General features: G+C 38.2%; 1 protein-coding gene across 1 annotated transcript in view; it reads left to right on the forward strand.

The window, feature by feature from the left end:
- The first annotated feature begins 258 nt into the window (after positions 1–258).
- The window catches only part of LOC143224856 (uncharacterized), a 59662-nt gene continuing 44478 nt past the window's right edge, over positions 259–15442 (forward strand). The window contains exon 1 of the mRNA XM_076453225.1: positions 259–1425. Within this exon, the coding sequence (XP_076309340.1) occupies positions 789–1425 (637 nt within the window). The 5' untranslated portion in view covers positions 259–788. The remainder of the gene's footprint in view (positions 1426–15442) is intronic.

Below are 15442 nucleotides of genomic sequence, written 5' to 3' on the forward strand. Positions count from 1 at the left end.
CTACAACCCAGTACTCACTTACATTTTCATTCCTAAGACATGTATTCGTCAACGGTCACTTGCAAACTCTCTCTTTCTAACCCTGAATGTGATTTAGAAAGGTCGAAACGTTGTTCTCTCCTTATCAATAAAAGTGTTAATACCAATACCAGCCGTTCTGAGATAAAAATCAACACCTACTCATCAACAATATATTGCTGTATAAAATCCAACATCTTCTGACCAACAACGTAGTTCTGCAATATAGTACTGCGTACAACCAACATCTACGTATCCGTCACAAGTTGCCTGCTGATGTTACCCGTGCTTTGTGTAGTTCTGAGCATGCGTAATAAAGATATGTATCCAGCGCATCCTCGGATATCAGATTTGTTCATCTCGATTCTCCTGAACATTTCTTTCGTTATTGATGAGAGAGCAGGTCATCTTCCGCTGTTATTGTGCTTATCTCTTGTTTCACTTTTGTTTCGTTTCGTACTGTAGTCTTCTTTTAAGATGTGTTTTTGAAAAAAATAAGAGCTGAAAAAACATATGGACTTTTGCTAAATTCAATTTCGTACTGTTAGGTTTGTTTTCGAATCCTTTAAAGCATCTTGCTTTTCGCAATGAACTTTGGTCTAAATGAGGCAGAACGTTCAAGTGTTCTACTTTTGATCAACTTGTTATTGGTCATCATTGTCCAATAACCTTCGGACGTAGTGGTTATTCGTGTGCCCGTGCCCGAGGGAGAGAAACCTGGATTTGGGAAGACCTCTTCAATTGGTCAGTCGTCCACACGATCATCACCTATGACCTCCGCTAGTCGTGTGAACGACGGTATGGTCGTCCGGGTTGAGGGTCTTGACGAAAGAGAAGATTACCCACATTCTAGCAGCTTCTCCAACCTGTCGCTTGTATCATTACCATGTAGTCCCGGAGGGAAAAAAACAAGAAATAATCGCGCCGAACGATGTAAGACGCCAAATTCGGAAGTCGGAGAAAGAAAAGACGACAAAAGAGAATGCCACGGAAGTAGCGGCCACAAGTCCCGCAGTAAAAGCAGTCATCTTCTTCCTCTATCGTCCGACGGAGATGATCACGGTCGCCGGGATTCCATTCAAGTTCCCAGCCGGCAGATACCGCCGAAAAAGGACAAAAGGAAGAACTCTTACCCCGAAGTTCTTCGAGCTGACCGCAAAGCATATAGTAGTAGCCGGCGATCTTCCCGTGTCGAAGACTTGTCTCGCCGGTCTTCGAGAGTTCCGAGTAAGACAACCAACACTTTAGAACACGAGCATGACGAAGAAAATGTACAGCTGTGGGAGGGAAGAAGACGAAGGAAAGTGGTCATCATTGTCATCTGTTCCGTATCTCTTTTCATCCTGATAACGAGTGTTGTTCTCGTCACAGCTACCTTGTCTCTGTCTTCAACTATTGACCAGCTAGGTAAGAAATATCGTTAAATGATAACTGGGATAACAAGTGGATAATTATTCAACCTTTCCTCCAATAATTAAACGTACTGAGAAATGATATTTTGGATAACAGTACGGTACACCTTTTATCAAGTACATTAATCTGTAGATTTTTCCTCTAGAAATAAATAGGTTATAAGTAAGACGAATTTCACTATAGAGATGTTCAGTTCGTTATGTTAAAAACTATTTTTGGAGCCTCACCACGTCGTTATAGTCTATGTCGCTACGTATAATGATCGTGAACAATGGCAGTAACCATGTATAGTAGTTAACATTGTACGAGGCTCTGGCGTGAGACTGTCATTACCAAAGTACACCACTTTTCACTGCTTGCTTTTCATGTACAAGTTAATATAGGCCTACAGTTTTAACAATCTCATCGTACAGGTGTTGCGTTCGGCGACTTGACCAGCCTGTCTTTGTGCATAACAATACAATTACACGTTTTGTTTTCCAGCTACTTGATTTAAGCGACGATTTAGTGAATATGAAAGCAAGTTATGACACGTGACTGTCGTCTCTTTACCAGAAGGATGCCCTTCTTAATTTGGCCTGGCATGACATGTCACACAAAACAATTTCGCTCTTACGGCCGTGGAGGCGCTATAATGCAACGGCCAATCCCACTATTCGTTTGCAAAAGAGTAACCTAAGAGTTGGCGATGGGTGGTAATGACTACACAAATGTCCAAATGAGGACACTCTTTCTAATTAGTAGGTTCGTCTATTTCAGCCACACCCATTACTAACAGGTGTATAAAATCAAGCACACAGCCATGCAATGTCCATAGACAAACACTGGCAGTAGAATGGGTTGTACTGAATGCCTCAGTACTTTTCAGCATGGCACCGTCATAGAATCCTACCTTTCCAACAAGTCATTTCGTCAAATTTCTACCCTGCTAGAGTTGCTCCGGTCAACTGTAAGTGCTGTTATTGTGATGTGGAAACGTTTAGGACCAATAACAGCTCAGCCACGAAGCGGTAGATTACACAAGCTTACAGAACGGGACCGCCGAGTGCTTATGCGTGTAGCGTGTAAAAATCATCTGTCTGCAGTTGCACCACTCACTATCGAGTTCCAAACTGCCTCTAAAAGCAACATCAGCACAAGAACTGTTCTTCGGGAGCTTCATGAAATGGGTTTCCATGGTCAAGCAGCCGCACACAAGTCGAAGATTATCATGCGCAATGCCAAGCGTCAGTTGGAGTGGTGGAAAGCACACTGCCACTGGACTCTGGAGCAGCGAAAACACGTTATCTGGAGTGAAGAATCACGCTTCACTATTTGACAGTCTGACGGACGAATCTGGGCTCGGCGGATGCCAGGAAAATGCTATCCGCCTGAACGCATAGTGCCAACTGTAAAGTTTTGTGAAGGAAGAATAACTGTCTGGGGCTATTTTTAATTATTTCGGTTAAACTTTTCAGTTTCAGTAAAGGGAAACCTTTATGCTACCGCATACAATGACATTATAGAGAATTGTGTGCTTCCAACTTTGTGGCAACAGTTTGGGGAAGGCCCTTTTTTGTTTCAGCATGACAATTCCCCCGTGCACAAAGCGAAGTCCATAAAAACATGGTGTCTGGAAAAACTTGATTGGCCTGTACATAACACTGACCTTAACCCCAACGAACATCTTTGGAATGAATTGGAACGCCGAATACGAGCCAGGCCTTCTCGCCCGACATCAGTTTCATACCGCACTAATGCTCTTGTGGCTGAATATGAGGGAATTCCCGCAGCTATGTTCCAAAATTTAGTGAAAAGCCATCCCAGCAAAGGGGGAACGAACTCCATATTAATGCCTGTGGTTTTGGAATGAGATGTTCAACAAGCATATGTGGGTGTGATGGTCTGGTGTCCACCTACTTTTGGCCATGTAGCGTATCTATTCATTTCCTGTTGTAAATATAAGAAACTCAAACCCTATACATTTTATTAGTTGCAACGCGAGATCATCTTAAATTACATAAAATTGGACGCAAATATATCGTTAAACGCTACAAACTAACAAATCCTGATCGTATATCACAACTATAGCTTTTTTCTTTATTGTGTGTGTGCATAAAACATCACTGATTGGGATTGGGTTTCGCAACTCTTTGTTGCTAAGAACATTTTTTTGTACGATTTTATAGTTTATGTGGAGAAACATATACTTTCTTTGACGAAATGTTGTGTCTTTCGGCTCTAAACCGTGTAAAAGTCTCGCTATACAAATATTGTTCCTCGGAAATTGCTATTCACGAGTTTTTCTATGGTATCGTCAAGTATACGAAAATTCCTTACGTGCTGAACATGTCGACCACGAGTCGCCGTGTCTGTGATTGACGTCAACACTTCTCCGTACTTACATATGCAAATCGATCTTATAAAATGGCATTAATCTAATATTTGCATATCCTACACTTCTTATCTATTGAATAGTGATGAGGGCTTTACCATAACGGTTTTATTTTACTTAACTTATGCGAATGCGTTTATTTAACTGGTGAATACAATAAAATGTGAATACAATAAAATGCTGACGGTTAGTTTAGTAATTTATTCTTAAAACAAAATAGAACTAGGTTAACATTTTCTGTTAACTGCTCGTGTTAGATAAGATATAGAAGAACATCACGGGCTATTTGAGTGACATCCACTTTAATAGAAACGCCTTCTTCTTGTTAGAAGAATAAACATGAAATAAAGAGTATAATGTTATCATTTGTGATTTTAGCACTTTTGCAATATTTAAGAAAGATTCAAGTTTAAAAGATACAAAACTTGGGTCTGTTGGAATGGTATCTCACACTTGGTGAAGAAATGGATGAAAGTCTCACTCGAAATTGCTTGTTTCGGATGCTTTCGGAGGGAAAGAACTAGGATGGTTTGGTTCAGTTTGTTTTTCATTTCGCGCAAAGCTAGCCGCCCCTAATTTAGCAGTATAAGACTAGACGGAAGGCAGCTAGTCATCACTACACACCGCCGACTCTTGGGCTACTATTTTACCAACAAATGGTAGGATTGGCTGTCACACTATAACGCTCCCACGGCTGAAAGGGCGAGCATGTTTTGGTGTGATTCGAACCCCGCGACCCTCAGATTACGAGTCGAGTGCTTTAACCACCTGGTCATGCCAGGCCCATTGGATGAAAGGAATGGTCTGACCTTCGAGCTATCGTTTTGTGACTCGGGCTGAAGGAACAAGGAAACCTGCCTTATATGGATATTGCCATTGGTGTGTACAGGCAGGAGGCCATGTTATAGAACCGTGATGTCTCGAGCATCAGTGAGGAGTACCTTCACATATTACCAGATTTTCTCGTCTAGCTGTACAGATGACAGCCCTAGATCATAATAAAAATACCCCCGTATTTTGTCGTAACACGCGTACATTTCAACGAAAGTTACTGGAATGTCTGTTGCTAAACCCATATGTATGAGCTCTCCCAGCAGTTGTGCATATCCAAATTCTTCGGGAAAATGTTAGAATATTCCAAAGACGGGAACTGTAAAGCATGTGTATCGACTTACTATATTACCTGAAGTTAGCTGTGGCGTCTGTTTCCTAAGTCTGTTATTGTAACCCATGTAGGTAACCTCTGGTACTATTAGGATACACAATGGTTTAACCTTGGCTGATCTTCACATTTCTTCACCCAATAAGAAAAGTCAATTTCACTAGTTTTAGGCACTCGAGATATGGAGAAATTGTTGTTTTCTTCAGCGAATGGAATTGCAAAAATGTATCTCAGGACAGCTGGTACGGGTATTAACATCTTTTCCAAAATAAAGCAGAGAACAATGTTTAGACCTTCCTAGGTCATCTTCAGGTTAGCAAAGAAAGAGTTTGCAGGTGACCATTGCCGGGCACGTCTTAGGGACGAGAGTGTAAACTGGTACGAGTTTCTAGGGGGCGTTGCAGTTGGATGTTAGGTTATTAATTAGTATAGGTATAAAGGTGTTCCTTGATATTGGTTTAATTTTTGTTTCAGTTGTTGTATCTCAGCCGTCTTAAGATATATTTTTACATCGCGAATGGAAGTACACTGTCCGCTTATTCACTGTGGATAGTGGTACTGTGAGTGGCCTGGCGATCTTTTTTGTGACTATAACTAGTTTCATATTGCTCGAATATGTGACGTTATGAAAATGTGGTTATATCCCAGTGTTCTACATTTCTTGGTATTTAGCAACCTGTACCTTTTTTTTTTTCACATCAGTGTTATTTTGAAATGGTTAAGTTGTATTTTAGTGGGCGTCTGTTTATTTACTATGTGCTGATATACACAAAAAATATATAAAACATCCGCACAGAAGACCTAAGACAAAGTTTAAGAAAGAACAAAAATTAGATACGATGGTAAACTTTAACTTTAAACAACGTTTCGGGCCTAAACCTTTCTTCGGGTGATCTTTGATAAAGTCGTATATACAGTGCACATTCAAGTACAACTTGAAATGAGCAAAAATACGAGAACGTGGAAAAAAAGTATGAGTTAATAGCAGTGACGAATCAGTTGTTTTAAATAAAAGACGCAAGTGAAAGGGGAAACAGAGCAAAAGGGTTTAAAGAAATACATAACTGAAATGTAAGGGTTAATAGTGGGACTCGTAATCCGAGGGTTGCGGATTCGAATCCCCGTCACACCAAACATGCTCGCCCTTTCAGCCGTGGGGGCGTTATAATGTGACGGTCAATCCCACTATTAGTTGGTAAAAGAGTAGCCCAAAAGTTGGCGGTAGATAGTGATGACTAGCTGCCTTCCGTCTAGTCTTACACTGGTAAACGGCTAGAGAAGATAGCCCTCGAGTAGCTTTTCGCGAAATTAAAACAAAATAAAAAATAATAGTGGAAAAAAAACACAGAGGTAACATGTAAGGTTTAATAGTGGGAAGAGTCGGATGATTTCAAAACTATAGAATTAATGTAAGATTAATGTTTTGAATTTCCCGCAAAGCTATCTGCGCTAGCCGTTCCTAATTTAGCAGTGTAAGACAAGAGGGAAGGCAGCTAGTCATCACTACCCACCGCCAACTCTTGGGCTACTCTTTTACCAACGAATAGTGGGATTGACCGTCACATTGTAACGCCTCCACAATTAAAATGGCGAGCATGTTGGTGGTGCGACCGACAATTAATATTTTTACAGACTCATTCTGATTTCGATTTATTTTTTTCTTTGATGCTGGGCAAAAACCTGCACAATTGGTTTTATTTACTCTGCCCACCACGGGTATCGAAACCCCCTTTTTGCGTTGTAAGTTAGCAAATATGTTACCAAGACACTAGGGACGGGGTTCTGAATTCGAAGATAATTTTAAAATAATAACTAAATAAAACTATACCAATCAACATGTTTAACAAAAAGATTAATTATGCCTATCAGCTCTATCATTAACCAACAAAGGGTTTAGTTTGGTTTTGTTAAGCGTAAAGTTACACAATTAATTGTCTGTGCTGTGTACATCACGAGTCTGCTGAAATACTGAGGATGAAGGGGCGATCATAAAGTTCAAAGGAGAGATCATCTCACTTATCAAAACTTAGATTATAATTTCTCTAATACAATAAAATGCACTTTTATTGAGCAAGCGTTAAATTGTTTGTTTCTAATCTTTTTAATAGCTCGAAACTAGAGACGGCTCGCGCTTGTGTAACTTTGAACGAATATCTGAAACAAACAAAACCATTCAACAGCATTATCTTAAAAAGCATTCAAGTGTTTGATGAAAAATCAGAAGTGTTATTCACTTTGTTTATTATTATTAGTGTTCATTTTTATTTTACTTCTAGAATGTTTGAGTGATTAAAAAATATATTCTTCGAAGTTGGATTAGAATGTAAGTCATTTAAACAAAACACAGGCAAAAAGATCTGTCACTGATAAACAGAAGTAATATATTCGATCCGCATTCTTACTTGTAAATGTTATGAAAATCCCAAGCGAGTAATTTTATTTCTGTAGGAAATTTTCAGAATGGTCGTGTTTGTTTATTTTAGAGCATTGGGTCATCTGATGTGTCCAACACAGGGAATCGAACCATGGAAATTAGCGTTTTTACACCTGCAAAGCAGGGGACTTCATAGTGTGGGTACACGATTCAAGAAATGCTCAGTGTCTTTGTTTGTCCATTTGGGGTTTATTGAAAGCAGGTATCGTACCCAAATATCTAATGTTATAATTTATAAGACCACTCTCTCAGTTTACTAATTTACACATTGATAAAGTAAAACTTCATCAAATTTAGTAATTAAACTCGTACAGCGATGTCTAAATGAAAGTTATAATTATAAACACTACCGTCAACAACTTCGTTTCACGCGAGATTTTAAAATAAATACAAAGCAAGGTCAATAAACCTCGACAACAGAGACATCTGTTGTTGTTCTAAATAAAGAGTTTACTCGATAATTTTCACATCAAAAGAAAGATTGCAACTGTCTGCCAGAGCTGCAAGTGACAGTTTAATTAACGAGCGATTTGTGGCAATTACTGGTGCGCAGACTCGTAGGTTAGGTCAATCTCTAACTCCACGTTTATTACGAGTTATATAAACTAAAGAAGGGTTAATGAACATCGTATAACCGAAAGTGTCTTTAATGTTTGAAAGTGCATTATACAAACGAACAATAAAGTTTCTGGCACTTAGACGAACAATAATGTCATTAATATTTAATTACTTTTTACATTGGTTCCGTCATTTAAAATAGCTAATCATATTTTAATACTCATATAACTTAGATGAGTTATTCAATCGAGAAATTATAAAATGTTAGTAGAAAATTCTCTAAGAGTAGAGAGAGAGAAAATTCACCTCAATAAAATTATAATTAAATTAGATAAACGTTAATAGGTGAAGTAAACAATTGACAAGGAAAAGACTTAATAACTAACGTAAATGAAAACATATTGAAGCGTGAAAGAAAATGAAATAAATAAACAGAAGATGGGAAGAACAAATTGTTAAAATAGTGAATCAAAAAATTACGAGATGAAAGAAAAATAAATCGAGTGTTTATTGGTAAGATGAAAAATCCAGGAACCAGTTGTCGAATGAAAAGGTTACTGAGATGGTGGAAAGTCATCATGTTACAAACGTTGTGTTAATATTTTTTACAGTGGCTTTGCAGACTGTAAGGAGTTAAATTGTATTGAACATCGCCCCTGTAGAACGTCTTTCTTTGCCTAACACAAATCCTCTCAATTGCCATCAAAAGAGAAATTGCACTAAACATGTTACAACAACTGACGAATATTTCCACCTTTCAGTCAGAAACTCAAGCGTAATAAGAAGTAAGTTTTAACAGAAAAAAAAAGTGTCAAGACATAAGTAGCTCGAGACAGCCCCAAAGTACCATGGGTAAAATTTCATGCGTTTTCATGTTCCAACAAATAAATATTATAAGCACCTTTTATCAACTATTAACAAATAAAATAGACAAGGTTCTCTTCATAACTAAATAGCCCTAAAACATATCATCGAAGAACAAAGACAAAACTGACAAAATTTTGTATATCAGCAAACAAACAAAGCATATCTTATTAAATAAAAGAACATAGTTACGGTTTCCTACATCACTAAATAGCCATAGAACACATTATTGTAGATAAAAATCACTACTACTTACTACTCTTATTAAAGAGTTTATAGGTCCATAGGCTACCAGCACTATTCAAGATTTAATTTGAATGGAGGAGAACATTTTTACGCATGCTCAGGACTTGTTGGGGATTGCACTGAAGCTTTCCAGCATGTACAAAACAAAAGCATGAATATCGTACTCTTTCTCAGGTTCTTATCATCTTGTGGGGAAGGGAGAGGTGGATTGAGTCTGCTACACCTCCCACAACTGGTGTACCTGCGAAAGTAAGATTCACAGCATTACTAAATAGCCACAGTATCATAGGGAAAATTAGTGATAAAAGCTGACACATTTGTAGCTCACTAATGCAATTTAAAAGTTAATTTGTGCTTGAGAGGAGAATACATAATGGTGTAAAATACCCATGAAACACTATTAAAAAACTCAGATATTGATAAATGGTTGAATTCTGACATGAGAAACAGTCAAAGGTAAGGGGAAATAGTTGAGAACAAATCTAATTTTTTCACACTTAATGGATCATTAACTAATTCTGGTTTGTTTGAAATGCTACTAAAAGAGTTTTGACATATGTAAAAAATGAAATGTTAAAAGATAGGATTTTTTAACACGTCTCTATCAGGGATAATAATTGCCGTACCATAAAACATTCTCACACTTTAAGTTTTGTAAGTGCATTATAAGAGTGACACCAACCCTTTACGGTGAGTGGTAATAAGTAGGATTCTGCTGAATTACTACTTTAAGGGCGTTAGGGGTCGCCCTAGTACCTCTTGGTATCTTTATCATAAATACGAAATGTAAATGCCAAAAATAAGAAATACATTTCGCCTGTAAATTCATTCAGATTAGGCTCTTTCAGATCGTGTGTGTGTGTTTTTGTGTGTTTTTCTTATAGCAAAGTTACAAAGGGCTATCTGCTCAGCCCACCGAGGGGAATCGAACCCTGATTTTAGCGTTGTAACCTTCAGATCGAAGATCAAACGGACACTCAAATCTTTCAGTGTCATTGTAGTTGCTGTTTTCGTGAAAACGTTAAAAACAGATTCAATGGAACTGTCCTGATAAGTGTGAGTGGATTATGTCAAAGTTTAGTATTAAAATAGATCTAGATAATTATTCATGACATTAATTTAATGAATGACATTTATTTCCGTCTTTGAAACTCACAACTTAGGCACCAAAATAATAATATTTTAAGTCTGACATTTGGGATTTTAAAAGGAACGAGTGATATCTCATGTAAGAGAACAATGTCATCAAGACGTAATTATCAGCTCCACCCACTCCACTATCTCAATGTCATCAAGAAGTAATTATCAGCTCCACCCACTCCACTATCTCAATGTCATCAAGAAGTAATTATCAGCTCCACACACTCTACTATCTCAATGTCATCAAGAAGTAATTATCAGCTCCACACACTCCACTATCTCAATGTCATCAAGAAGTAATTATCATCTCCACCCACTCCACTATCTCAATGTCATCAAGAAGTAATTATCAGCTCCACACACTCCACTATCTCAATGTCATCAAGAAGTAATTATCAGCTCCACCCACTCCACTATCTCAATGTCATCAAGAAGTAATTATCAGCTCCACTCACTCCACTATCTCAATGTCATCAAGAAGTAATTATCAGCTCCACCCACTCCACTATCTCAATGTCATCAAGAAGTAATTATCAGCTCCACACACTCCACTATCTCAATGTCATCAAGAAGTAATTATCAGCTCCACCCACTCCACTATTTCAATGTCATCAAGAAGTAATTATCAGCTCCACACACTCCACCATCTCAATGTCATCAAGAAGTAATTATCAGTTCCATCCACTCCACCACCTCAATTTTATAAAGACGTAATTATGAGCTCCACCCACTCCACCACCTCAATGTTATCAAGACGTAGTTATCACACCCACCCACTCCACCACCTCAATGTCATCAAGACGTAGTTATCACACCCACCCACTCCACCACCTCAATGTCATCAAGGCGTAATTATCAGCTCCACCCACTCAATTATCTCAATGTCATCAAGACGTAATTATCAGCTATACCAACTCCATTATCTCAATGTCATCAAGACGTAATTATCAGCTCCACCCACTCCACTATCTCAATGTCATCAAGAAGTAATTATCAGCTCCACACACTCCACCATCTCAATGTCATCAAGAAGTAATTATCAGCTTCACCCACTCCACTATCTCAATGTCATCAAGAAGTAATTATCAGCTACACTCACTCCACTATCTCAATGTCATCAAGAAGTAATTATCAGCTCCACCCACTCCACTATCTCAATGTCATCAAGACGTAATTATCAGCTCCACCCACTCCACTATCTCAATGTCATCAAGACGTAATTATCAGCTCCACACACTCCACTATCTCAATGCCATCAAGACGTAATTATCAGGTCCACCCACTCCACTATCTCAATGTCATCAAGACGTAATTATCAGCTACACTCACTCCACCACCTCAATGCCATCAAGACGTAGTTATCACACCCACCACTCCACCACCTCAATGTCATCAAGACGTAGTTATCACACCCACCCACTCCACCACCTCAATGTCATCAATACGTAGTTATCAGCTTCACCCACTCCACCATCTCAAGTTTATCAAGACGTAGTTATCAGCTATACTCACTCTACCACCTCAATGTCGTCAAGACGTAGTTATCAGCTACACCAACTCTACCACCTAAATGTCATCAAGACGTAATTATCAGCTCCACCCACTCCATTATCTCAATGTCAACAAGAAGTAATTATCACCTCCACCCACTCCACTATCTCAATGTCATCAAGACGTAGTTATCAGCTACACTCACTCCACCATCTCAATGTCATCAAGTCGTAGTTATCAGCTACACTCACTCCACCATCTCAATTTTATCAAGACGTAATTATCAGTTCCATCCACTCCACCACCTCAATTTTATAAAGACGTAATTATGAGCTCCACCCACTCCACCACCTCAATGTTATCAAGACGTAGTTATCACACCCACCCACTCCACCACCTCAATGTCATCAAGACGTAATTATCAGCTCCACCCACTCAATTATCTCAATGTCATCAAGACGTAATTATCAGCTCTACCCACTCCATTATCTCAATGTCATCAAGACGTAATTATCAGCTCCACCCACTCCACTATCTCAATGTCATCAAGAAGTAATTATCAGCTCCACCCACTCCACTATCTCAATGTCATCAAGAAGTAATTATCAGCTCCACACACTCCACTATCTCAATGTCATCAAGACGTAATTATCAGCTCCACCCACTCCACTATCTCAATGTCATCAAGACGTAATTATCAGCTACACTCACTCCACCACCTCAATGTCATCAAGACGTAATTATCAGCTCCACCCACTCCACTATCTCAATGTCATCAAGACGTAATTATCAGCTACACCCACTCCACCATTTCAAGTGTCATCAAGACGTAGTTATCAGCTACACTCACTCCACCACCTCAATGTCATCAAGATGTAGTTATCAGCTACACTCACTCCACTATCTCAATGTCATCAAGACGTAATTATCAGCTACACTCACTCCACCACCTCAATGTCATCAAGACGTAATTATCAGCTCCACCCACTCCACCACCTCAATGTCATCAAGACGTAATTATCAGCTACACACACTCCACCACCTCAATGTCATCCAGACGTAGTTATCAGCTTCACCCACTCCACCATTTCAAGTGTATCAAGACGTAGTTATCAGCTTCACCCACTCCACCATTTCAAGTTTATCAAGACGTAGTTATCAGCTACACTCACTCCACCACCTCAATGTCATCAAGACGTAGTTATCAGCTACACTCACTCCACCACCTCAATGTCATCAAGACGTAGTTATCAGCTACACTCACTCCACTACCTTAATTTTATCACGATGTAATTATGCACTTCCAATCCACCATCTACTGTTTTTATCAGCTCGAAACCTCTGTAAGTCACGTATATTTTGCATAGACATATATATATATAAGCTATACATCTTACAATTTTCCCATCAGTGATCTAATTTCAAGTATATATACAAATAATGAGTTGAGGTCTTCCTGTGTAATAAACTGTGTCAAATAAAAGAGATATTTGGAAATTCTTACGCACTTTTGATTTGTAATCCATAATAGACTAACTAAAAACACTATTATACAATAAATACATACAGTAAAGCGTATTTGTTTTAAAACATTTATGTTAAATCTCAGAGAGGCAGCACAGTTATTGAATGTTAGGAAATAATAATTTCCATTCGAACATGTAATTCTCACAAAAATTTTGTTTTTCTCGTAAAGTTACTAGAGGGCTATCTGCACTAGTCGTCCATAATTTAGCAGTGTAAAACTATAGAGAAGGCAGCTAATCATCGCCACCCACTGTCAACACTTGGGCTACTCTTTTACTAACGAATAGTGGGATTGACCATCACATTATAACGCCCCCACGGCTGAAAAGGCGAGCATGCTTGGTGCGACGGGGATGCGAACCAACGACCCTCAGATTACGAGTCGCACGTTTTAACCCACCTGGTCATGCCGGGTCCCCGTTCCCCAAAAAAATACTTGTTTATTTCACTATTATTTTACCAAAATAAATATGGCGATTGAGTAAACCTTTTATTATATTCTTATTTATTTCGCTTAATATTTCTTGGCGTTATCAGGCGAAAGAGTGTGTGACGTTGTTATCACTGTTTTATGACGTAAACTAAATCATCGGCATTCTTTAAAAGATTTAAACATCTCTGCACTCGTAAGATTAGTAAATAAACTTTGACGTTCTTATGTTAGCCTGTGAAACCAATTCGTAAGGCTTATTCGTTATTTGTTTTATTACTTTTAAAATAAAAGCTCTCAGTATTTTTCTCTAGTTGTAATGTAAGTAATAAACTTTAAAAAATCAAGCCTACGTGGTTTATCAACCACGACCAAGTTGAAAAGCCCGTTTTGTTTTCTTCTTTAGTTTATTAGTTTCGCTTCCTTTTCCTATCCTGGAGTCTCTATCTACACTGAGAGCAAAGAATTAGGCTTACCATTCTTGTTGACGTAAAACGTGTACGTTAGAAAAAAACGACCTTTCATTTATCATCTTCGATTCACTTGTTTATGTTCTTCCACATTCGTTTTTAGGTTAACAAGGACCTCTGTATAAAAGCTGATGTTAAATTGGTTTTGAATATTTCATCGAACCTAATTTTAACTTTAGATTAGAATTCGAAAGTCTTGGAGAACTCTATTTGTTGGCTTTCTCTTTATGTGTATACAAGTGTTATAATACCAAAACAACAAATGTGTAGATTGTTCATTAAAATTAATTAGTCACTATATTATGTGATGTACCATAATATGCAAAGTTTTCAAATTCATTAAACACTAATTAGTTCTTTGTTTATTTGGAATTAAGCAAGAAACTACAGAATAGGCTATTTGTGCTCTGCCCACCAAAGGTATCGAAATTCGATTTTTAGCGGTGCAAGTTCACAGACGTACCGATTCACTATTGGGGGCATTAAACACAGGAATTATATACATTTATGTAAAAAAATAATAGTATGATATACGAAAGTAGAAATATTTTTGGCATTAGCATTTCTTATTTATATTTCTTTTGGCTGTCTCTGTTGATTAATATAAACTTATAACGGTTTCTCTGTAACAAACAATAACGCGTTTTACGCTCTCCCCAGCTGTTGCTTCCATACGATTCTCCAAAGTTACGTCATATAAATGTCGTTCGTATTTTCTCCAAATTCTCGCATACTTGACGTAACGTTAAGTAAACATTTGGGCTTCACATCGGGTCGGACCTTCCTTAGGAGTTAGCGTGCGTGGACTGTGAATCGAAGAAGGTTCGAAGTTTCCATCCTGTTGCAAATTAAAAAATCGTATTCCACACTTTGAGGTGGTGGGCGTGTTATAAAAATGACGAGGAAGTCCTTCTATTCGATCAGACAAGAGCATCCTGACTATCTGCATACCCTCAGATTAGGGACAACTATGCGCTGATATCTGTTGTGTAGCTTTAAGAGGAATTCCGAACCAACCTATTTAATATAATTAACGTACATTTTGGCCTCCCAGTGGCACAGTGGTATATCTGCAGACTCACACCGCTAGAAACAGGGTTTCGATACTCACGGTAGGCATATTATGGATAGTCCATTGTGTAGCTTTGTGTTTAATTCCAAAACAAACAAATTCACATTTTGCAATTAGATTATGCTGATGAGCTAGTAATAGGTAAGTACATTGTCCTAATACGTGTTACATTTTCAAACAAGCTGTCCCCCCTTGAATCCACGACTTCGTGAAAAGTTTCATTGGAAAGGCGTAAATCACTTG

Source organism: Tachypleus tridentatus, chromosome 9, assembly GCF_004210375.1.
Source record: "Tachypleus tridentatus isolate NWPU-2018 chromosome 9, ASM421037v1, whole genome shotgun sequence".
In the NCBI taxonomy this organism is placed as follows: domain Eukaryota; kingdom Metazoa; phylum Arthropoda; class Merostomata; order Xiphosura; family Limulidae; genus Tachypleus; species Tachypleus tridentatus.